We start from the raw sequence: 27,497 nt of genomic DNA on the forward strand, positions 1-27,497 counted from the left end.
AGCGATGTCAGCCAAGAAGGTCCTTCAACAAATCGACTCTTTGTTTGACATTACACTCGAAGTGTGTTGATATTATTGACCTTAGGAATATACATTGTATTATATTTGCAGAGAAGTCGTGTTTCGATCAATTTTATTGACGTGATTATTTTAAGGAAATCTATGTATTTACAACATTTTGAGTATGTCCAAATATTATTATATAAGAAAACACTTGCTTTTTACCACTTGAGTTTATTTTATTTATTTATTTATTGAACGGCTAATGCCTTTAACATAAAAATATGTATAGTATCTTATATAAAAATACACTATTTTATTTATTGTTTCGGCATTAACTTTGTGGTAAGACATGTTACAATGATTAAAGAAAACACTTAGTTTTTTACCACTTGAGTTTTATTATAGACTACATGTTTCAGAAGATAAACTTCCATCATTCAGGTCTGTATAATAACAGTTATTATACATACCTGAATGATGGAAGTTTAACTTCTGAAACATGTAGTCTATAATAAAACTTAAGTGGTAAAAAAGAAGTGTTTTCTTTAATCATTGTAAAAATACACTAATGAATACACAAATAGAGAAACAAAAAGTCGTTTACATAAAATAATATATAGTAAGCACTGGTAAATACACGTCTTCTTCACACACTATGAGAGAGAGTAAAACACAACGTTTAATTTATCCATTAAAACTATATTTTATTTTTTAGCGCGAATTTTTTAAGCATTTAATTTTTGTTAGTTAACTCTTCTGAATTCAATAAAATTATTATTTTGGACGACTAAGCTTCCATCTTCAGGTCTAAATGTAAACTGAAGATGGAAGCTTAGCTTTCGAAACTAGTCGTTATAAAATAAACTCAAGGGGTAAAAAACAAGTGTTTTCTTTAAAAATAGCATCATGTCTTACCATAATGTAAATGCCGAAACAATAAATAAAATCTCCAAATATTTGTTAAAAAATTTGGATTATCTCCAATGAACAGTTTTCTTGTTGAAAAAATAACTTCGCAACATAGATGAAGAAGTCTGGGCATTTACGATCACTTTGTAAAGTGATCACTGTACAAAAGTGTTACATTCACCAATTCTACCCACGATTGACAACTGCACTGAAATGTATGTATTTAAAAGTCTTTTATTTATTTTTGGACATCTCATCAAAGATGAAGAAGAATATGGAAGACTGTGCATTTACGGGGCTGACGACCGTCATAGGCTGGTTTAAATGATCACTTTACACACGTGTAACATTCACCAATTCTACCCATTATTGACAACCACACTACTCAAATTCTTGGAAGTTCTATATATATATGAACCAATTTAGAAACCTTGTTCTTGAATCACTAAAACTTCACTAGAGACATCTATTGGTTTTGATTTTGTGAACAAGTATTTGGACACACTCAAAATATTGTATTTTAAAATCGTTACAAATCATAATATATTTGGTTTTTCCAAATACAAACAAACCTGCCTGCTTTTGTAATTTTTATCAAAAGGTAAATAAATACATGATGTTATTTTTTTGTTTTTTCTGCCACGCCACTGCAAAAGTTTAAACATGAGGAAAACTCTTATTTAAATACATAATGTAACCAATATAATTGTTTTCTAGAATCTACGTCTACCAATGAACAAAGTTTATTAATGACACTTAAAAAATTTTAAGGAACCGGAAAATTAAGACATTATGAGAATTCAAGACGTTATAATATAACCTCGTAATCCAGATTTCAGACTTCTAAGTTTCACTCAAATCACGTCTTACAACATTTTGAGTGTGTCCAAATACTTGTTCACAAAATCTGGATTATCTCCAATTACAGGAGTTATTTTCATATTATTTTTTGACATCTCATCAAAGATGAAGAAGAATATGGAAGTCTGGATAAGTCTAATATAAGAGTTTCTGCTTAGTAAAAAGCTTCTTTACATCTCACCAATAGATGTCTCTAGTGAAGTTCTAGTGATTCAAGAACAAGGTTTCTAAATTGGTTCATATACATATATAAAGAGCTTCCGAGAATTTGAGTGATGTGGTTGTCAATAATGGGTAGAATTGGTGATTGTTACACGTGTGTAAAGTGATCACTTAAACCAGCCTATGACGGTCGTCAGCCCCGTAAATGCCCAGACTTCCATATTCTTCTTCATCTTTGATGAGATGTCAAAAAATAAATCACGTCTTATTGGCATTTTTATATGAAATAATGGTGGCTTGAATTTAAAGTATATAATTAAATCATACTTTTTTACTGGTTATTATAGCTGGAGAGCAACGTTTCAAATATAAAACTTACCTTTGAAATGAATAAATGGAGTGTTTTTAAATACACCACGCCCCTAATTGTCATGGATCGGAATAGCAGGTAGTAAGTGGTAAAATATATCAAAATACGATTCAATCCAAAGAAATTGCAAGAATTCGAAGAATCGCAGTATTTTATGATATAAATTAATTCTGTAGGGAGTGCCTTATACATATCGCTCACTCCTTTCAAAAACGTCATAAATAAAAAAACTTGATTTTTCAGCAGAGCGGTTTTAAAGTTCAAAAATATAACGCAGTGTTTTAAAAATAAATACTAAGCCACTTATTAAACTTTTTACTGTGCAACAGATCTTTTGATATAAAACCTGAAGGTTTTTTCTCCATTTGAAAAATATTTAGTATTTGCTAGAAATTTAGTACATTTTTTGGGAATTCCGAAAATACGTACAACTGAAAATTGACGATTTTTAATTTTTGACGTTCGTGAAAGGAGTGAGCGATGTGTAGAGGTCCTCACTAAAACGTTACATTTCCATTTTAAATTATTTGAATTAATCAGGAATTCTAGCTTGTAAAATTTATACGATTTGGTGCGATTTAATGATCCATATTGGTTTAACACAGGATTGGTCGCGTTTTGTAGTAATTTTAATAAAGATTTCGATAGAATACAGTAAACAGAACAGATTTGTAATTAAATGATTTTTTTCTGCAATATTGGAAATGTAACATTTTGGTGAGGACCTTCACATATAGCCAGGGCTATAAACATGTATAAATTTTATAAAAAATTCCGCCTACGTGAGTTTGTCGTTTTTAATTATTACAAAAATGGTTAAATAAATCAATATTAAATCGCCTTTTCACATAAATTATTTAATTAAATAAAAATATGTGATACCGACAATATCACACTGGGACCAGTTTGATGACGTCGGTAACGACGAAACCATGTGACAAATAAAACAAATGTGTAAAAAATTGTGAAATTATTTTATTACAAAAAATGCAGCTCGAAAAAGAAATGTCAGTACAAAACTTAAATCTAATATAAATTATTGTAATAAAAATAGTAATGTCATAATAAAGCCACGTTTTCATAATTAATTAAATGTATAAAAAAATTAATCGCCAAAACAACAACGTGACTCGTCAAAACTGGTTTGCACACAATATAATTGTCGAAAATAGGCCAGCAAATTGAGAAAAAAGTGTCGGTTTAAATAATCATGGCATTTTACAATATTGCGCAATTCGCCTTAGAAAGGTAACTTCGACGTCTCGAATCAGGGGCTTCAAAAAGACCGTTGAGAATGTATAATATAAGTTTTGTACTGATATTTCTTGGTGGAACTGCATTTTATATATGGAACAAAATAACAACTATGTATTTTTTTCCACATGAATTATATTTGACCAGCAACTGGGTTTCGTCAGACTGGCCAGTCTGGTAATATCGGTTACGACGAAACGCGGTTGATGGTAAAATAAAATTAATCAGAAAAAAATAACATAGTTGTTATTTTATTCTATACATGTAATATTATAATGGTAAAGAGATATTCCAAACGATTTTTTTTAAACCGGTAGAACAACCATAAATCTCTGCATGCACATAGTTATTTAGTTATGTATCTATTGTTTTATAAAAATAGACATAGGTAAGAAACATGAATCCTGTGTAAGAAATGACTAATTAATGTGAATTTCCATTTTCTCAAACATTAATATATATATATATATATATATATATATATATATATATATATATATATATATATATATATATATATATATATATATATATATATATCGCTCACTCCTTTCAAGAACGTAATAAATCAAAAAATGTCAATTTTCAGTTGTACATGTTTTCGGAATGCCCATAAAATGTACTATATCCCAGCAAAAGAGGCACATTTCTAACTTAATAATTACCCGCTACAGAGCAGAAAGTTTTGTTTTTGTATATTGAAGAAAAGGTATTGTTTAATATTTTTTTTAAATAAACTTAATAATTTTCAAATGGAGAAAAAACCTTCAGGGTTTACCTGAAAAGATCTGTTGCACAGTAAAAAGTTTAACAAGTGGCTTGATATTTATTTTTAATAAATTGTATTATATTTTAAAACGTTAAAAACGTTCTCCTGAAAAATCAAGTTTTTTGATTTATGACGTTCTTGAAAGGAGTGAGTGATTCTTAAAACTATTCGATTCACCCACTTATCTACACATATTACTAGCCTTTGGGTGTGGACATTACCATTCAAAGTTAATTCGTTGATCGTTGACCAGTTCTTGTTATATCTTCCTTTGCCCAAATATTGATAATTATTGTTATTAAGTGGTAGATTTTTAACTTTTAAAATGTTTCAATATTTTCAATGATATTAATTCAATTTAAATTTAAGTTTTATTTGGTGAATACCACTATTTCTTAAAATATTTTATAACAGGTGTTTTAATTATTTTATTTATCACGTTCAAACACCGTATACGAATATAATAAATATACGGTGTTTGAAAAAGATGTATATATTACATTGAAACACGTGTCACAATAGATTTTTACAAATAGTGGTATTAAACAAGTAAAACTTTAATTAAAATGAATAGATATTACCACAAAGTGCCGATATTATAATAATAGAACTGACTAGTTAGTGCAGTCCATAAAAGGAAGGAAGTGTTGAATATGATTTATTTACGTTATTAAGGTGAAATTCTCATTTTATATAATGTGAACCCGTGTTTTTTAACAGTAACATCATGATGTTGTGTTTATATCATGATTAAAACTCCAAAATTTTTTAATTATACTAAAGTATCCATAAAAACAGGCAGTAAACCTTCGACCATATTTATACAATGCAAACTCATTAGGTCGTCCGTCTGATGGTGATAGCTTCGACTTAAACGTCAGTGTTGTTCAATTACTGTTCAGTAATAGTGGTGCAATTTAGGACACAAGTGGTGTTGTACGGTCACAAGTGGTCTTGCTAAAAATTTGATCTGATTTTTTTGAAAAGTGTTGCTTAATTTTGTTTAATTTAATATATATATATATATATATATATATATACAATATATATATATATATATATATATATATATATATATATATATATATATAAATATATATATATATATATATATATATATATATATATATATATGTATATATATATAAATATATATATATATATATATATATATATATATATATATATATATATATATATATATATATATATATATATATATATATATATATATATACAGTGGGTGGCCATAACATATATATATATATATATATATATATATATATATATATATATATATATATATATATATATATATATATATATATATATATATATATATATATATATATATATATATATATATATATACATATATTTATATATATATATATATATATATATATATATATATAGAAATATATATATATATATATATAAATATATATATATATATATATATATATATATATATATATATATATATATATATATATATATATATATATATATATATATTTATATATATATATATATATATATATATATATATATATATTTATATATATATATGTATAAACATATATATATATATATATATATATATATATATATATATATATATATATATATATATACATATATACATATATATATATATATATATATATATGTATATATATATATATATATATATATATATATATATATATATATATATATATATATATATATATATATATATATATAAATATATATATATATATATATATATATATTATATATATATATATATATATATATATATATATATATATATATATATATATATATATATATATAAATATATATATATATATATATATATATATATATATATATATATATATATATATATATATATGTATATAAATATATGTGTGTGTATTTCTTCAGTTAGCTTATATTACATTTGATACGCTTTATTTGTTTATATATATTTACCTCTTCTTACAGTACGCAAAACATTTCTTTTTAAATTCTTCATGCATTCTGACAATTTTTCTTCTTTGTTAAGATGCCAAAAATAATTTGAAATAAAACTCAGTAGGTGGCTTTATACAAGTGTTTAATTTAAATAATTAACATATCGTACTCGTATAGGAGAAAGTGACAAACTAACAAAACGTAAAATGTTAAGGAGGGCCATTTAAGTCACTTTTACTTGGCAAGAAAATAGAGATCAATGCAGTAAGTCATTTTTGACAAGTCAATATATTGTATAATGCTTCCAAGTTTCAAATCCTTTTTGATTTTTATCAGGGCAATATCAAGCTAGTAAGATATCAAATAGTCAATGATATATTCGTAAAAAAAAATGTACTTGGTCACTTTCTTCTGTAAGACTACGACATCATTCTACGAAGTTAATGTCAAATTAATAAATAATATGATAATGTTAAAAAAGTGCCGTTTTTGTGATATCGCTCACTCCTTTCAAGAACGTCATAAATCAAAAAACTTGATTTTTCAGGAGAACGTTTTAAAAGTTTAAAAATACAAAACAATGTATTAAAAATAAATATCAAGCCACTTATTGAACTTTTTACCGTGTAACAGATCTTTTTAGGTAAAACCTGAAGGTTTTTTTTCCATTTGAAAAATATTTAGTATATTTAAAGAAATTATTAAACTATACCTTTTCTTCAAAATGCAAGAACAACACTTTCTGCCCTGTAGCGGGAAAATGTTAAGTTTAAAATATGCCGCTTTTGCTGGGATAAGGTACGTTTTCTGGGCATTCCGAAGACATGCAAAACTGAAAATGGACGATTTTTGATTTATGACGTTTTTGAAAGGAGTGAGCGATATATAAAATAAAATAAAATAAATTAAAGCGTATAAAAGGACTGTAGTGTTACAATGACAAAACGTATTCAAGTATATAATTTGTATGTCTAATTTACAAGTACAGTGTCCATTCAAAGGTTATCTTTAGACATCGAAAAACAAAAATGACAATGACAATGATTAATTGTGGTAAAAAGACGTTTTTTCCTTGTGTCTTAATGGTGTTATTTGTGACGTGTGACGCCAATTTGGAAAAACTGGAAACGCAGTCAATTTATTATGGTCTCGCGCTAACGGCCTCTTTAGATGCTAATGTAACGTCAGACTGCAAAACAAAACTAGGAACAATAGAAGAAGGAATTCGAAAAAACGAAAGATGGGCATTGAAATGTAAGTACGTTACGGGAAAACCTGTTTTTATGGCTTTTTTTTCTCCTTGTATATGAAACATGTTCCATATTGTATCTGAAATATTTAATGTGAAATTCAAAGAATAAGAAAAAGAAGTTTAAAAGACTAAAAATAAATATTCACAGTATTTTAAGTGTGTTAGTTTTTTATTTGCCAGAATGTGCTCTTATGTTGAGTATTTTGTTTTCTAAACTGTCTTAATTAAGCAAATAAAATACACAATTTTCCTCGTGTTTTTGTAAGGCAGTGATAAAATTGTTTTGTAGTATTATAATACATAAATAACTGCAAATGTTTCATTTTAAAATAACCTTTAAAACATTTTTTTTTAAATCATTTCATTGCATACATCAAATTTACAATAATGTATCCTTACCGGGTTTTGCCATACCAGTTTTTTTAATACTTATTTAAACAAATGTAATAAATAACATTTTTAAAAATAATTATGTGCCTTTTTCACATGTTAAATGAAGAAAACAAAACACACAAAAATGGTACAATAAAGAAAAAAATATATCGTTAATTAATATAATAATATAAAACCCTTATCCGCACCCCAATGGTGCATAGGGCACTGTGTCTTATAAACGCAGTGTTATCATGATCGTTTTACTAATGAAGGAAAGGTGATCAGCCCTCCGCTTCAGGTACCAGTCCATGGTAATATTGAATAAATATTACAGTGAAAAAATCACTTATATTTATTTTTACCCCGCTTGGGAATCGAACCCGGGACCTCCAGAACGTTAGCCGAGCGTGCTGACCATTACACTACGGAGGCGGACAAATTTGTTATCGTTAATTAAGTGTAAATAAACAATGACAATTCAGTTTAAGTCCCTCTCCAAGCACAAAAGCTAATTTTTTTAAGAGTAACAGCGTAACTAGAATACTATAGAAGTTTGTAAAAGAAAAATGTTTGTAAAATTGTAAAAGGAAAACGCTTGTTTTTGACGACGTGAGTAAAAAACAATTCCATCATTTTTTACCACAAAGTGAATGCCGAAACAGAAATCAAAATAGTATACGATATGTTAAAAGTAGATATATCTAATAAAACTGTGATATTTACTGTGACTTTAATGAATAAATAAGTAAATAAAAATACATATCGTAGTCATACAGGAGAAAGTGAAATGCATGTTTTGCAAAAACGTGATCATTGACTATTTGATATCTTACTAGCTTAATATTGCCCTAAAAAAATCCCAAAGGATTTTAAACTTGGAAGTATAATATATTGACTTGCTAAAAATAACTAACTGCATTGATGTTTATTTTCTTGTCAAGCAAAAGTGATTTGAATAGCCGTCCTGAACATTTTGAGTTTTATCAGTTGGTCACTTTCTCCTGTACGACTACGATATAAATATACACCAATAATATTAAGTTTTCAAAAAAGTTTTATCCGCCTTCGTAGTGTAATGGTCAGCACGCTCGGCTACCGTTCTGGAAGTCCCGGGTTTGATTCCCAAGGGGGGTAAAATAAATATAAGTGATTTTTTCACTATAATATTTATTCAGTATTACCATGGACTGGTACCTGAAGCGGAGGGCTGATCACCTTTCCTTCATGTGTAAACGATCAAGATAACACTGCGTTTATATGACACAGTGCCCTATGCACCATTGGGGTGCGGATAAGGGTTTTATTTATTATTTTTCAAAAAAGTTTTCAGTAAAAATCGCTGAAAAATGTTTTTTATTTCAGTGTTAGACGCCTCAGGGTCGCCCGAGACGGGTTTGTACTGGGGGAATACTTACTGGACGGGCTCTAAGAAGCAGTGTGACCTCGCAGCATCTCTTAGACAAGCCAGAATCAACCCCTACTTGAAGCCTTACACAGTCGAGACCGCCCAAACGATTGCGGCTTTCCCAGTGTCATATTTCTCGGCGTACTTCTATCACAACTCGACTTTTCAAATTTTTACTCACTGGGAGAATGAGGTTAGCTGAAATTAATATGTAATATCATCAACAATTTATTTTTGTTTATTCAATCAGACACTGCATTATTCACCCTTCAGAAAATATATCCGTCAAAGGAAATTAAAATTTTCACCACTTTTTATTTTATTATTAGTACACTTTAACCAACCGGTTTCGACAAGAACCTTGTCATCATCAGGGTTAATTAAATTCTAAAACATCAAAATATCACAGTTAATTACATTCCCTTACAAAAAACTTCCACACACTCCGTACACTATATTTTTATTGTAAAATTACATTTGGGAGTTTTTAAATTATATTTATATGGTGTAAGGCGTGTGTGGATGTTTTTGGTAAGGGAATGTTATTAACTATGAGTATTTTAATGTTTTAGAATTTAATAAACCCTGATGATGACAAGGTTCTTGTCGAAATCGGTTGGTTAAAGTGTACGAATAATAAAAAAGTGGTTAAAACAATGTTTAATTTTATAAAGTTTATAAAATGTGCCACAAAGTATCTGCGAAAAACATTCAAGAAATTAATGCTTTCATTATTAATTGATTCGGCAGTCTGTGCATTCAAGTTTTAAATATTTAGTTAAAATCAATATATCCTAAAATCTATTGTGACACGTATTTCGATGCATTCCGCATCATTTTTAAATACCGTATCACAATAGATTTTAACGTGTGACAATAGATTTCAAGAAATGATGGTATTTCCTAAGTAAAACTTATAACATTTTGAGTGTGTTCAAATACTTGTTCACAAATCGGGATCATCCCAAATTAAAGGAGTTATTTTTTAAATCATCAAAAGCTTATTTCTTCTGTTCTTTAACAAAAATGAATGGGTAAATGATTAAGAGCTGATTCTATGAAAATTGTAGAATAGTTTTTAAATATTTGTTTTTTCTCTCTTTTTTTAGTGTTTATTAGATTCAAATATGCAAAAAAAAAATTAAATAGTATGTAAAAAGAACTCCACCGACAAGACACGCAAAGTGGGCTTGGTGGCTCTCTACAGAAAAAATGTTAATTATGTTTATATTTTTTTAAATGAATGTATGCAGTAAATGTATATATATAGTTAACAAATATTTTTTTTTAATTATATATTTTCTGTTGTTATATACAAAACATGTAAATTACTTTCTTTTTATATTGACATCTCAACATATATGAAGAAGAGTACGAATTTTTGGGTATTTACAGGGCCTACGATCTATCATAGGCTGGATTAAGTAACACAAAAATAATATTATCAATGAGTTTTAATATCCTTTTTTAGACAAAAATTACCCTCGGGCTATGCCTCCCAGCGTCCTGCGACGAAGAAGAGATCAGCGTCCTTCTTCAGGAATACTTTGACTCTAGGACTCTTAGCCACCAGATCATGTATGACGTCACATTTACAATGGATGGAGTTCTCAACACTGGGAAAGAATACTCTTGGATTGGACATCCCATCTCTATCATATTCATGTAATTATGAACTAGAATATGGGAAAATACATACATAATTCATATGAATAACAACTAACAATACAATATGACATACAAATACTTTATTTAATTAATTTTAAATAAAGTATTTGTATGTCATTTTGTTTCGATTTTAAATTATGATTATTTTTTTATTGATAAAATATATCGCTCACTCCTTTCAAGAACGTCATAAATCAAAATACTTGATTTTTCAGGAGAACGTTTTTAAAGTTTAAAAATATAATACAATGTATTAAAAAATAAGCATCAAGCCACTTATTGAACTTTTTACTGTGCAACAGATCTTTTTAGGTAAAACTTGAAGGTTCTTTTCCAATCTGAAAAATATTTATAATATTTTAAAAAATAATTAAACTATACCTTTTCTTCAAAATGCAAAAACAACATTTTCAGCCCTGTAGCGGGTAAATATTAAGTTAAAAATATGCCACATTTGCTGTAATATAGTACATTTTCTGGGCATTCCGAAAACATGCACAACTGAAAATTGACGATTTTTTATTTATGACGTTCTTGAAAGGAGTGAGCGATATGTAAGTTCCTTTTTCTTTTAGACGTATCACTCATGTGGTGCATGTTTGCTAACTTTTTTCATTTTCATCTTATTTATTTTTTGTTTTCTGTTACAGTCAAGTATTTGTAGTTTATTTTGACACTTTTAATCTAATTTTGCTTCTTAAAATATCTATTGTATTCTTGCTAGTGCCCTTTACTATGACCTAAAATATAATGTATACCCATACACAGGCCATGCCTTTGTGGGATCTTTATTTGTTTTGTACTGAAATTTTATATATTGTCGGGTATATAAAATAAATCGCATATTTTTAAAAATAATTCAATTTCATACTATTTCTGTAAGCCGCCCATTATTAGAAATAGGTATCAAATTGTGATAGAATGGGTTCGAACAGAGAAACTCTGAATCAAGAGGCCGTGACACTAACCACGGAACCACAACCCGACACATTTATTATTTATATATATATATATATATATATATATATATATATATATATATATATATATATATATATATATATATATATATATATATTAATATATATATATATATATATATATATATATATATATATATATATATATATATATATATATATATATATATATATATATATATATATATATATATATATATATATATATATATATATATATATATATATATATATATATATATATATATATATATATATATATATATATATATATATATATATATATATATATATATATATATATATATATATATATATATAATATTTCTAACTTTTTTATCCTTTTTTTCAGAACGACAACAGCAATAATAACGATCCTTGTTATACTAGGAACTGGATATGATATTTTTTTCCACCAACCATTTCTAGAAGGTATTAAACGTAAAGAACAAGCACCTTCATTTAGTGATGAAAAAAACACTATTGTTGGAGGAACTGCAGTGAAAAATGGTAATGAACAAAATCTTAAATTGATAACTCAAAATTTCGAAAAAGTTTTCAAATGCACCATTAGATATATTTATTGAATTAAAATCCGGCCTGTATGTATGTAATTGAAGCATGGAGAAAAGGAGGATGAAAATAAACTGAATGCAGTTAAGATGCTACCTCTTAGTGCGATAAAACTATGTACGAGTTTGATAGATGTTGCAATGGTGATATAATAATGATAGAATGCAAGGCATCTCGATAAACATTTTAGATCAAATTAAGAAAAAAATTGAGATGCTTTATAAAATAACATAAAACCACACATGTATTATGTCAATAATTATTATGCAATTAAAAAAAAACAAAACACATAAAACAATATCTAAAATATGCCCAACATAACATTTGAGTTAATGACGGTCATCAGCCCCGTATATATATATATATATATATATATATATATATATATATATATATATATATATATATATATATATATATATATATATATATATATATATATATATATATATATATATATATATATATATATATATATATATATATATATATATATATATATATATATATATATATATATATATATATATATATATATATATATATATATATATATATATATATATATATATATATATATATATATATATATATATATATATATATATATATATATATATATATATATATATATATATATATATATATATATATATATATATATATATATATATATATATATATATATATGTGTACATATATATATATATATATATATATATATAAATAGACTTCCATATTTTTCTTCATCTTTGATGAGAAGTCAAAAAATAATAGTGAGCGATTTGTGTGCTTCTTGCGATTTATGTGAGTAATTCTTAAATGCATATTTAAGGTATATGTTAGATTTTTTATGTGTTTCTGTGTTCTGCATGATAATAAAAGTACCTTTGACCAATAAAGGTATGTGTTGGACTAAGTTTGATGTTCTTTTGACCAAAAAAGGTATGTGTTCGACTTAGTTTGATGTTCTTTTGACCAAAAAAGGTATGTGTTCGACTTAGTTTGATGTTCTTTTGACCAAAAAAGGTATGTGTTCGACTTAGTTTGATATTCTTTTGACCAACAAAGGTATGTGTTGGACTTAGTTTGATGTTCTTTTGACCAAAAAAGGTATATGTTGGACTAAGTTTGATGTTCTTTTGACCAAAAAAGGTGTATGTTGGACTAAGTTTGATGTTCTTTTGACCAAAAAAGGTATGTGTTCGACTTAGTTTGATGTTCTTTTGACCAAAAAAGGTATGTGTTTGACTTAGTTTGATATTCTTTTGACCAACAAAGGTATGTGTTGGACTTAGTTTGATGTTCTTTTGACCAAAAAAGGTATGTGTTGGACTTAATTTGATGTTTTTTTAACATTTTTTTTACTTATTTCTAGAACTCCATACAAAACAGTCTAAACCAAAGGTCAACAAATTCCGTCAGATAATCTTGAGTTTCAGCTGGTATACTAATTTCAGTCAAGTATTTACTCTGACGTCTCCACCTGGAATGTTAGTGCCCATCAACGGATTAAGGTAAATTGTTTAAAAAATCATTTGTATTGGTTGATTTATTGACAAATTTTTATTTTTATTGGGTATATATATATATAATGTATATATATATAATGGTAACCCATCATGTTTTTATATTTTAAAAATTCATCTGAACAATTTCATTCTAGATTCTTCATGACATCTTTTATCATCACATCTCACAGTTATTTGTTCGTGATGGACTATTTCAACAACAGGGCAAACGGATATTTCATCAACGACACTTATATAGGGCAAGTCTACGCCAACTCTTCATTTGCTGTCGACATTTTCTTCCTTTTAGGGTAAGCCGGATTCATCAAAAGTGTACAATTTAATTTTCATCACACACACATTTTTTTAATTACAAAATTTTTCCACGTTTGAGTCTTTCTGTGCCGAGATCACATTTGTACAATATTTATAAAAATACAATTTAAGAAAATTGTATCTACAATCAAATACGACATGGATGATCAATCTATTTTAGCTCAGTCCATTTTCATTATCTACTTTTGAATAGTACATTTACAACATTTTGAGTGTGTCCAAATACTTATTCACAAACTGGATCATCTTGATTTTAGGAGTTATTTTTCATATTATTAATAATAAGAAAAATATCTCCTTTAATTAGAGATAATCCAGATTTGTGAACAAGTATTTGGACGCACTCAAAATGTTGTAAATAAACGAACTGGTCAAATTATAAGCTAAAAGAATAAAAATGAAAATTACGTTTTCTGGCGTTTCTCATGTTTGTGATTATAATCCAGGATTTGGACCTCACATACTAATAAAAGACTTTCTGCTTAGTAAAAAGCTTCTTTTCATATCACCAATAGATGTATCTAGTGAAGTTCTCGTGATTCAAGAGCAATGTTTCTAAAAATTAGTTCATATATATATAGAATAGTGTCGGGTTGTGGTCCCATGGTTAGTGTTTTAGACTCATGAGTCAGGGTTTCTCGGTTAGAACCCACTCTACCATAATATCATACCTATTTATAATAATGACCCGCTTTGCCTCACTGAAACAGTATGAAATTGAAATATTTGTGTAAATAATAAAAACACAAATATTTAATTTATTATTAGATTAAAACCAATATTTTTAGCTTTTCCACTTTTTTATTTGACCAGCGACCGGGTTTCGTCGTTACCGACATCATCAGACTGGTCCAGTCTGATGATGTCGGTAACGACGAAACCCGGTCGCTGGTCAAATAAAAAAGTGGAAAAGCTAAAAATATTGGTTTTAATCTAATAATAAATTAAAAATGCAATTCCATCACGAAGTGTCAGTGGATAATATAAATCTACACAAATATTTCTTTAAGTAATGAAAAAAATAACTTCCAAGAATTTGAGTAGTGTGGTTGTCAATAATGGGTAGAATTGATGAATGTTACACGTCTTACAATGTCTTAATAACCAGACTCCCATATTTTTTCTTATTCATTTAGATGTCAAAAATAATGTAAAAATTACTTCTAATCTGAGATAATCCAGATTTGTGAACAAGTATTTGGACACTCTCAAAATATTGTAAACTTTTTTATACCCAGAGATCCCCACTTTCCATAGAACATTTGTGCACTATGGACTGCCAAACAGTTAAATTCCGTGTAGTGCACAAGCGCCCTTACTCTAAAGTTGTTTTTAAAACATAATATTAATTTCTTCCCAGAGGATTCTTAATGGTCCATGGACTGTATCGATCCAGAGAATTCGCAGATGCAGCTGATCCATCTTGGGGAGATCTAATCAAACTCTACTTCGAGATGCTGTTCAAGAGATTTCGAAGGTTAGTAACACACGTAAACAATGCCTAAGAGTATATTACAAAAAATGTTTATAAATGCTTACTTAAAAGTTAATATCGTATTTATTACTTTTTTATAAAATCTAAAGATGAAACAACATACAAATAGCAAGCCAATTCCAACTAATCTTTGAGTATTACCAGCAACGGTACTTATATGTTTAAGGTCTGTATGTGCTCTAGCAAGACCTTGATATTTTGAGTGTCATTTGAGTGGTCCACTTCTAAACCACGTTATATTTTTTAAAAAAAAGAAGTTATTTTAGCTAATGGCGAGTGTTTTTGCCTAGAATTTTCACTCATGAATCACATGAAATTATAGTAACTTTAAACATAAAGAGTAAATCCACTCGCAAGTACGGCTGTCTAAATTTAAAACACAGTAAGGGACTTTTTTTGTAGTAGGTTTTTTTTGCATTTATGGACTAAGTAGACTCTACTTAGTTCAAAAATGCAAAAAAATAGTTTTTTAGTAGTAGTAGTCTACAAAAAAATGTCCCTTACTGTGTTTTAAATTTGGACAGCCGAGTAGGCATAGGCTATGAAACTTATAAAGTTGAACGCTGAGTAGGGACATGATAAACGGTGTTGCATAAGCCGTAGCTAGATTTCAGAGTCACTTGGACGTTAGGTAATTCAAACAAAAAAAAAACAAACAAAAAATAGCTAATAGCGGCAATCGGATAGAATAATTAAAATATTGACGTCGACGGTAAAAAATCTCTATGTTACTGTAAACTTGCTAAGTAGCGTAGTGACTTAAAAAAAGTCACTACAGGGCAAAATAATGCAAATCGTGAAAATCGAAGTTAAAAATCGTACTTAAGTTACCTGGATCATGGTTTATGAATTAATTTTTAAATCAAACACAGATTTTTTGAGTCTGTATTAAGTTGTATTTTATTTTTATAAAACACATAAAAATTAATATTGTGACAATTGTTTCGCCTAGTTATATCATAATGATTAAAGAAAACAATTGTTTTTTACCACTTGAGTTTTATTATAGACTACATGTTTCAGAAGTTAAACTTCCATCATTCAGGTCTGTGTAATGACTGAATAATAATGAATGAATAATAATAATAATGAATGATGGAAGTTTAACTTCTGACACATGTAGTCAATAATAAAACTCAAGTGGTAAAAAACAAGTGTTTACTTTAATCATTGTAACATGTCTTACCACAAAGTTAATGCCGAAACAATAAATAAAATAGTTATATCATTTTCAAATGAATGTTAAATGTCCAAATCAATAAATAAATGGATCTTGGTTCTTTGATTTTAATGCCTCAAAAATATTATTTTTGATTGCAATCAGAGAGGAACCCAATTATGTATCCGAAATCGTAAATTATGGTACCTAACTTAGTATATTATTTCCACCGATGTTTGAAAATGATGCGGAATGCATCGAAACACGTGTCACAATAGATTTTAAGAAATAGTGGTATTTACCAAGTAAAATATTGATCCGCCTCCATGGTGTGATGGTTAGCGTTAGCTACCGCGTCGGAGGTCTCGGATTCGATTCCCAGGGTTTTGATATTAAATATTTGTGATTTTACCCACTTATATTTATTTAATATTACTCTGGACTGGTGCCTGAAGCGCAGGAGTGATCACCTTGCCTTCATGTAAGTAATGATCAAGATAACACTGCGTCAACACGATGCAGTGCCCTATGCACCATTGGGTGCGGATACGGGTTGGAAGAAAACATTAATTGAAAATAAAAATAGATCAGTTTAAAAATGCGCTTTGTTGAGAGTCTTACAATTTATTTTTTTCTAAAACAGGTTAACACCAGTATATATGTACACCCTTGGAATGACTTACACGTTATCAGCTGCGAGCTACCAATCCACACCTATGTGGACCAATGAGAGGAATGACCTACAGTGCCCGACATACTGGTGGACCAACATCCTATACATCAACAACATCTTCCCAGGAACCAACTCCAGCATGTGCTTGTCTTGGAGCTACTACCTGTCCAATGACATGCAGTTCTTCGCCTGGACCAGCCTTCTCTTCATCCTTTCAAAAAAGTAAGATAAGATTGATATTGAAGTAAGATAAGATTCTATGTTGAGATGTCGAAAATGTAAAAATAGCTGCTTAGTGATGAAACCCAGTTTTTTAACAGGCAGGAAATCAACACTTCACCCAAGTATCACACCCTTCTTTCTGAACCTAATACTAGAATAGCACTCATAAAGTTTAATGCATTTAAACTGTGAAAAATTCATAACATTTTTAGTGTGTCCAAATATTTATTCACAAATCTGGATTATCCATGTCTTTATTAGCGCCCTTGAGGTAGTATTTTACGAAAATGGCGCTATACAAATTATCCAAATTATTATTAATATCTAAATTAAAGGGTCTTTGCTAAATAAAAGCTTTCTCAATCAAACCAAAGATTGCTCTACTGAACAACTATATAAGTAGTGTAAAGGCAAAGGGGATATATCGCTAACTCCTTTCAAGAACGTTATAAATCAAAAATCGTCAATTTTCAGTTGTGCATGTTTTCGGAATGCCCACAAAATGTACTATATCCCAGCAAAAGCGGTATATTTTTTATTTAATAAATACCCGCTACAGGGCGAAAAGTGCTGTTTTTTGCATTTTGAAGAAAGGTATTGTTAAATTTTTTTTTAATGTACTCAATATTTTTCAAATGGAGAAATAACCCTTAGGTTTTACCTAAAAAGATCTGTTGCACAGTAAAAAGTTCAACAAGTGGCTTGATATTTATTTTTAATACATTGTATTATATTTTTAAACTTTAAAAACGTTCTCTTGAAAAATCAAGTTTATTGATTTATGACGTTCTTGAAAGGAGTGAGAGATATTTACAGATGGTTTCTCATGCCAACTATATTTGACTCACACCAGTTCACATATTTATATCCCAAACTTTTGTAGACTAACACCAGTTTACACATATGAACTGATGGTTTCTTGTGCCAATATTGTAAAATTGTTGAAAAATCAAGGTTTTTGATTTATGACGTTCTTGAAAGGAGTGAGCGATATCTGTCTTGGACCAAATTTTACAGGAGAGAAAAAACAAACTTTTGAAATTAAATAACTTATTTATTTTATGTATTTTTTATATGTACATATCTTAATAAAACTAAACGAATATTGCAACTACAGCTTTATCCTTTTGCCAGATTATGGAATATACTATTTTAGACATTTTGTTTTACAAAATTCGACAGATATACATTACCGATATACTAAACACAATTACAGAAATTCAAATACCAAATGAACAATATATTATTAGATTAAAACCAATATTTTTAGCTTTTCCACTTTAGTTTTATTTGACCAGCGTACGGGTTTCGTCGTTACCGACATCATCAGACTGGTCACCAGTCATCACCAGTCTGATGATGTCGGTAACGACGAAACCCGGTTGCTGGTAAAATAAAAATAAAGTGGAAAAGCTAAAAATATTGGTTTTAATCTAATAATATATTAAAAATGCAATTCCATCACGAAGTGTCAGTGGATAATATAAATCTATTAAAAATACTTCAATTAATTAATTAATTTTTAATTAATTAATTAATTGTTTTTATTAATTAAGGCCTTAATTAATTAATTTTTAATTAATTAATTAAGGCATGAATTTTTTTTAATTCCAGATATTTTAAAACTGCGGTCATTTTACTGGGTGTAACCATGATCGGTTCTTTGACAGCATTGGGAATCATGACGTATGTGGACGACTATAAACCTTTGTAAGTATATAGCATAATTTTTTTTTTTAATAATTTCATTTATTTACAACATTTTGAGTGTGTCCTAATACTTGTTCACAAAAAACCTGGATTATTTTCAATTACAGGAGTTATTTTCATTTTATTTTTTATAAAAATTTGGACACACTTAAAATGTTGTAAATAAATTAACTGGTCAAATTATAAACTAAAATAAAAAAAATTAAAATGATATTTTCTGGCGTTTCTCATGTATGTGATTATAATCCAGGATTCGGACCTCACAAGCATGTTTTAGTAAATATAAGAGCTTCTGCTTAGTAAAAAGCTTCTTAACATCTCACCAATAGATGTCTCTAGTGAAGTTCTAATGATTCAAGAACAAGGTTTCTAAATTGGTATAAAATAATATAGAACTTCCAAGAATTTGAATAGTGTGTAATGGGTAGAATTGGTGAATGTTACACGTGTGTAAAGTGATCACTTAAATCAGCCGTTGACGGTCGTCAGCCCCGTAATACCCAGACCTCCATATTCTTCTTCATCTTTGATGAGATGTCAGAAAATAATATGGAAAATATAAACTAACCAAATTTTTTATTAATGTTTTACTTGGTAAATACCACTATTTCTTAAAATCTACTGTGACACGTGTTTCGATGCATTCCTAAAATTTAGGATTGGCTTCACATACGGTGTTTGAAAATGATACGGAATGCATCGAAACACGTGTCACAGTAGATTTTAAGAAATAGTGATATTTACTAAGTAAAACATTGATTAAAAATGGATAGATTTTACCACAAAGTGACTGCCGAATCTATTAATGAAATAACTAAATTTTGACACAAAATATTTTCTTTTCGCAGTCCGGACACATTTTATCTCAAAGCACCACTATTTTACTATCCTCCTTGGATGAGAATTGGTCCATACATCATAGGAACCCTATATGGCTACGCGTTCAACAGATGCAATGGAAAAATTCTGATCAATAAGGTAAAAAAAATCATAACAATTTCTATTATTATTTACTGGCTGTCCTAGCCACGGGTTGCTGTAGCTCAGTCTGGTTAAATGGAAAAGAAAGAAAATATAAAGCACACGCGTTTAATTTTACAATGCGAGTGAGTATACAATATTTTGTTTACATTAAAAGCTCTCCCAAACGCATTCCTGGATCTGATGCAGGAGCATCTAGGCTTCCCGATAGACCTCTTTTGCGAAGCAATTTTATCTTATGAATTAAGTTGTGAAAATTATAGGAAAATTTGAAACAAAATTGTGTGGCGATTTTATGGTGAATTTACATTTAAGGTGGAAAATTCGATAGCCCGCAACGTAGTTTTATTTAGACCCAGGTAACATTTAACGTAATTTATGTATTAATGTTTAAATCAAACACAGATTTTTTGAGTCCACTGAGTTGCATTATGACAGCTTCATTATAATGTCACACAAACTTTGTTGTGATGTTGTTGAAAATGTCGTGGGTAAAACAGAAAAAATATTCTGAATTGTTTTTAGTATTTGAATACAACCACAGATGGCAGGACAAGTGCTATTTTAGATGTATATATTTTTTTGAATTACTCACGTCCAAGTGACTCTGAAATCTAGCTACGGCTTTTGCAACACCGTTTATCATGTCTCTACTCAGGCTTCAACATTATAAGTTTCATAGCCTATGCCTACTTGTGAGTGGATTTACTCTTTATGTTTAAAGTTGCTATAATTCAATGTAATTCATGAGTGAAAAATCTAGGCAAAAACACTCGCTTTTTTTAAGTAAATGTCACCGGGCTCTAGTTATAAGCGCGGCCGTTCATGTACGCCCATACTCCTTTGAAGAAAGTTTTGATTGGATGGCCATATACAGCCAGACTCCTGGACAGGTTAATAACGACTTCATTGCTTTGCAGCCATTGACGATCGGTCCTACTCCTTTCACAAGTTATTTTTGTTTAATATTTTGTCTGCAGTTTTTGTTAAATATACATTTCAGGTTGTTGTATACGGCTTGTGGATTGTGAACGTTTTTTTGTTCAATATTTTGTATGCAGTATTTGTTAAATATACATTTCAGGTTGTTGTATACGGCTTGTGGATCGTGAACACGTCTTTGATTCTGTATTTACTGCTCGCCTTCTCTGACCGCAATTTCCCTATGTACTTCAGCATCCTTCACACCATGTTCTCTAGGAACCTAATCGCTATGTCTGTAGGATGGATCGTCTTTGCTTGCTTGACCGGATATGGAGGTAAGTTGTTTCTTTTTTGCCATCTCAACATATATGACGAAGAATATGTAAGTCTGGACGGACGAACTTATGTATTATTCCATAATTTCTTCAAAGTACAGTCAAAATCACTGCTAATTTATTTATTTAAACTTCCGCCATTTATTTAAATGTCCGCCTCCGTAGTGTAATGATTAGCATGCTCGCCTACCGTTCTGCAGGTCCCGGGTTCGATTCCCAGGGGGGCTTAATAAATATAAGTGATTTTTTCACTCTAATGTTTATTCAATATTACACTGGACTGGTACCTGAAGTGGAGAGCTGATCACCTTTTCTTCATGTGTAATCGATCGAGATAACACTGCGTTTATATGAAGCAGTGCCTTATGCACCATTGGGGTGCGGTAAGGGATTTATATATTTAAACTTCATGTACAGAAAATAAATAAGTGCATTGGCGGGATTATTGCTCAAAATCTGTTACCTTTATATCGAATAATAATACAGGCGAATTAGATAAATACAATTGTAAGATGGGATAGTAATATGGGATCGAAAGCAGAGCGGACACCGCAGTCACAAAAAACGCGCTTAGAGTGTCAGAAATGAAGACTCTAAGAAGCATATCTGGTAATAGCCTACGAGACAGAATAAGGAACAACAGGATAAGAGAAATATGCGAGATCGAAGATGTCGTTAGGTGGAGAAAGCAACAAAGAAGATAATGGTATTATGTACATATAATGGCGCATGTGAGGAGAATGGAACCATCCAGACTCTCCCACATTGCACTGCACGGCCAACTCCAAGGTAGAAAACTCCCGGGTTGACTACCAAAGAGATGGATTAATCTGGGAATCTGTTTAATAAAAAAATAGTTTAATGAAACTTAAAAAAAAACGAGAAAATCTGCAGTATCGTAGAATGGGGCTACTTGAACTTTGATGTGTTTCTTGAGCCCAGTACAAAAAAATAGATCTGTATTTGGTCTACAATAATGAATGTATCGACATGATTCATTGTTTCCCTGACAGGTGACACTTATTGTCACGATACGTTCATCATTGCAGAACGAATACAGATTTAAATCATTGTTTTGTACTGGGCTCAAGTAACACATCAAAGTTCAAGTAGCCCCGTTCTACGGTTCTCAAAACTAGTCTTAAAAGTGGTCTTACGCAATTGTTATATTTTACATTTAAATTGCCTGATTTTTATTGCTATTTTCAGGACCAATGAACACACTTCTGTCAGCCAAAGGTTGGACACCGTTCAGCCAATTGTCGTATACGGCTTACTTGCTGAATCCCATTCTGATATATCTACTTATAACGAGAAATGACAGACCATGGCAAATGGATGTATCCACATTAGTAAGAAACATTTTTTTATTTCAACTTTAGTTACAGAAAAGAAATAATTACATTGGCGGGCTTATTGCTAAAAAGCAATATCTTCAAACCAACTTAAAACAGACTAGTGATATTGATCATAACTTTTGATACCATGTAAAGCTGTTTGCAATCAAAGGGGAGATAGTAGTTGAACATTAAAAAAAACATAAATTACAAATTGATAATTTAAAAATATAATTATAAGGAGGGCAAAGGAAAAGGGGAGTTAAAGTGAAATACTAAGGGAGGAGGTTTTATGGACAGTTAGGATTCTAATGATAAATAGTAATGACATTACATTAGTAATGACAATAAGACATAAACGTTTCTCAAAAGTTATAAGAGTGGGTGCATTTTATTTGTAGTCAAAACATAAGATCAAATTTACAACTCGTTAGTTAATAATACATAATTAATGTATGAAGTGAAGCATGGAGTTTGCAATGAATGAAAGTAGATCGAATGCAGTCGAGACGCGATCTCTCTAGAGAATGTTTTGGTGGTCTGCCCAGAAGTCGTCTACCTTACCATAAAAGGCAAATTTCAACCTATTTAAAGGTTACATTTTGAGTGTGTCCAAATACTTGTTCACAAAATCTGGATTATCTCCAATTACAGGAGTTATTTTCATTTTATTTTTTGACATCTCACCAAAGATGAAGAAGAATATGGAAGTCTGGGCATTTACGGGGCTGACGACCGTCATAGGCTGGTACATTTATATCTCACCAATAGATATCTCTAGTGAAGTTCTAGTGATGCAAGAACAAGGTTTTTAAATTGGTTCATATATACAGAAAAAAATTAATAAAAAATTGTCCGCCTCCGTAGTGTAATGGTCAGCACGCTCGGCTATCGTTCTGGAGGTCCCAGGTTCGGTTCCCAAGGGGGGTAAAATAAATATAAGTGATTTTTTCACTGTCATATTTATTCAATATTACCCTGGACTGGTACCTGAAGCGGAGGGCTGATCACCTTTCCTTCATGTGTAAACGATCAAGATAACACTGCGTTTATATGACGAAGTGCCCTATGCACCATTGAGGTGCGGATAAGGGTTTTATTATTTTATTATTATATACAGAACTTCCAAGAATTTGAGTAGTGTGGTTGTCAATAATGGGTAGAATTGGTGAATGTTACACGTGTGTAAAGTGATCACTTAAATTAGCCTATGACGGTCGTCAGCCCCGTAAATGGCCAGACTTTCATATTCTTCTTCATCTTTGATGAGATGTCAAAAAAAAATATTTATAAGTTGATTTTGCAATTCTTTCCTTAGTAGACATACCAAAAATTCAGGAATAAAATTAATTGTTTTTTTTTCAGACACTAACTGGATTCGGGATGATAAGTCTAACATACCTGTTCTCAATAGTGATCGTCATATCTGTGGAATATCCATTGGACAAAGTGATTAATTTATATTTTAATAAAAGAAAATAAATAAATCCTATTCGAATGAAATCCCCACCTCAAAAATAAAGGACCAAAATTAATGTGACAAGTGGAAAAACTAATGTATATCTTGACAAAAATATGCTCCTAAAAATCTGCAATGAACTGTTTTTATATATATTTATTTTAGCATAAACACTTTACATATAAGTATAATCAATTTTTTTAATTTTATTATTTTTATGTACAAAAAAAACTTATTTTAAATAGGAGTTGCATTTATTATTTACCTTGGTTATTTTACATATGAAATATTTATATCAAACACTGATTTTTAGAGTCTACTACATTGTATTTTATTATTAAAAACACATAAAAATAAAATTCGTGATAATTGTTTCGCCTTGCTATGGCATTTTCAAAGTAATAATACCTTGGTACAAGGTTATGTACGAGGTTATTAGATCACTAATTGGATTTTTGTTTCTTCTATCTAAAAAAATATTTTAATCTGTGTTGGGAACAGGAGGGATAATCAAGTGTGGATCAATCAGGAACTTCTCAGCATTTGCTCATTGCTGGGAGGAGAGCATGTAAAACTCCTCAAGAGAAGGCGGACTGCTGACTGTAGTCAACAGGCCTTCCGTTCCACTAGAAGAGAGTTCCATATTTTGTGTGCTAGCTTGATTTATGGTACCAATGTCCTTCACTAGTTTTATCATGATACCATCTCTCGTGACAGTTCCTTATGAACTATCACAGATCCGACGTCGGATAGGTCCTCATCCAGGCTCCTGCAACGTATAGTTCTATAAGGTATTCTAAAGACATAGTCCAATGTATGAATCAATTCATTGAGGAAATGAAAATTCATATATTGTATGCAAATTGCCAATTTCATAGGTACTCAAATTTAATTTATTTTCCGTACGTTTCAACGTTTTTTTTTCATTCTACTGTTTCGATTTTAGCAAGTTTTCCTTAATATTTTATTTAATTTTTACTGTTTAATACAATTGCAATTAGCTTCATGCAATATTTAAAATAAATATTTTTTTAACCCTTTTTCGCACCTAATAATTTAGCCTAATAATTTAACCTATAGGGCACTGAATCGTATTAAAAATGTATTCATAAATAACCTTATACATACGTATGTTTATATTTGTTGACAGCAGATAATTTATATATAAATATTATAGTACCATCTGTGGGTAGAATTAAAAAGATGTATTCGAATAGTGGAGATTTAAACCATATTTTTAGTATTTAACATTTTCCGGGAAAATTATTGTAAGTACGAATAAATTCGGAAAACTTATTTGGTTTCGTAAAAACAGTGACTGCCATCTATGAAATTTTATAATATATATAACTGTCAACTTTAATGGGTACATGCAAATATCCTCGTTTTGAGCTTTCAGCTTGTTCTGTAATTTATAAGTTTTTTTTTTTATAAATAATTCAAATATTGCATATTAAAAACATGTTTTTTTAAAATATATTTGTAAATGTAAATACTATTTTTAATCAGTATTTCTAAGCGGAGGGCTGATACCTTTCCTTCATGTGGCAACAATCAAGATAACACTGCATTTATATGATGGAGCTTTGGACCATTAGGGTACGGATAAGGGTTTGAAGAAGGAGATGTACTTTTTCAACACCAGTAAAAATATTTGCCCAATGATGATTGAAATAAGTAGTATACCTCTCCACACATAGATGTCAGACAAATATTTTGTATAGTTCGGCTGTCCAAACTTAAAACACAGTAAGGGACATTTTTTTGGTAGTCCGTTTTTTTGCATTTTTGGACTAAGTAGAATCTACTTAGTCCAAAAATGCAAAAAAAAGTACTACAAAAAAATATCCCTTACTGTGTTTTGTGTTTGGACAGCCGAGTTGCTTCTGTGTATAAACACAGTACTTCTGTATTTATACGCGAAGCGAAGTTTCGCGTATAAACACTTAAGCCATTAAGGCTTCTTTTTTAGAATAAATATTGGAATATGTTTTTTTTTAGAAAAAAAAATAATAAATAAATATATAATATTTATATACATATATTTAAAGCTTGTTTTTATCATTTTTTAACTACATACTTTTCAATAACCATATTTTCATTTTGAAGAAAAAAATTTTCAAAACAAAAACGGTGTTTTAAGCAAAAAATTCAATTGCTTCAAATGTCACCTGAGTTTAAAGAAAATCAAAGTTAACTATTGACAGGAAAAATTAAATAAAAAATATTCCCAAGGAAAATGAACAGGCTGTTGATTTATATTAGGTTAACAGTAATCAATTTACTAACCACCACGCCGCTTCTCCGCAGAGATAGGCAGAGAAACTAGAAAAGTTACAACAATTTTTTTTAAAGAGTAGTATTTGTGATTATATCATTTAAAAAAATTCTTCAATTTCATACTATTTCTGTGAGCCTAAGCGGCTCATTATTGAAAAAAGGTATCAATTAGTGGTAGAGTGGGTTCGAACCGAGAAACCCTGACTTAAGAGTCCGCGACACTAACCACGGGACCACAACCCGACACAATCTTCCTCTTCCACATTCATACATACCCGCCGAATATTCCAATACTAGATTTATATTATCCACTGACACTTCGTGATGGAATTGCATTTTTAATTTATTATTAGATTAAAACCAATATTTTTAGCTTTTCCACTTTTTTATTTAACCAGCGACCGGGTTTCGTCGTTACGGACATCATCAGACTGGTGAGAGGCTATACAAATTGTTATGTTATATATAAAAGAAGGCAGGAGTTGATAACCATGATTTGATATAATTTTATGAGAAATTAATTTAATTT

General features: G+C 29.3%; 1 protein-coding gene across 3 annotated transcripts; it reads left to right on the forward strand.

Moving 5' to 3' along the window:
* Positions 1 to 4,547: 4,547 nt before the first annotated feature.
* LOC148299596 (nose resistant to fluoxetine protein 6-like) lies at positions 4,548 to 24,932 on the forward strand. 3 transcript variants are annotated; one of them, XM_088275904.1, is made up of 15 exons: positions 4,548 to 4,633; positions 4,851 to 5,003; positions 7,295 to 7,547; positions 9,283 to 9,518; positions 10,797 to 10,990; positions 12,326 to 12,483; positions 13,925 to 14,063; positions 14,213 to 14,368; positions 15,754 to 15,870; positions 17,691 to 17,942; positions 19,557 to 19,652; positions 20,501 to 20,630; positions 21,718 to 21,892; positions 23,102 to 23,244; positions 24,595 to 24,817. In XM_088275904.1, the coding sequence occupies exons 3-15, from the start codon at positions 7,322 to 7,324 to the stop codon at positions 24,709 to 24,711; spliced, it is 2,139 nt and encodes a 712-aa protein (XP_088132030.1). In that variant the 5' UTR covers positions 4,548 to 4,633; positions 4,851 to 5,003; positions 7,295 to 7,321; the 3' UTR covers positions 24,712 to 24,817. The 3 variants fall into 3 exon arrangements, with proteins under 3 accessions (XP_088132030.1, XP_088132029.1, XP_088132028.1); XM_088275903.1 differs by lacking the exon at positions 4,548 to 4,633 and having other exon boundaries at positions 7,282 to 7,547; positions 24,595 to 24,932; XM_088275902.1 differs by lacking the exons at positions 4,548 to 4,633; positions 4,851 to 5,003 and having other exon boundaries at positions 7,169 to 7,547; positions 24,595 to 24,932.
* Positions 24,933 to 27,497: the final 2,565 nt, after the last annotated feature.

Source organism: Brachycentrus maculatus, unplaced genomic scaffold (genome assembly GCF_059751285.1).
Source record: "Brachycentrus maculatus isolate JH-2025_06_01 unplaced genomic scaffold, ASM5975128v1 h1tg001056l, whole genome shotgun sequence".
Lineage (NCBI taxonomy): Eukaryota > Metazoa > Arthropoda > Insecta > Trichoptera > Brachycentridae > Brachycentrus > Brachycentrus maculatus.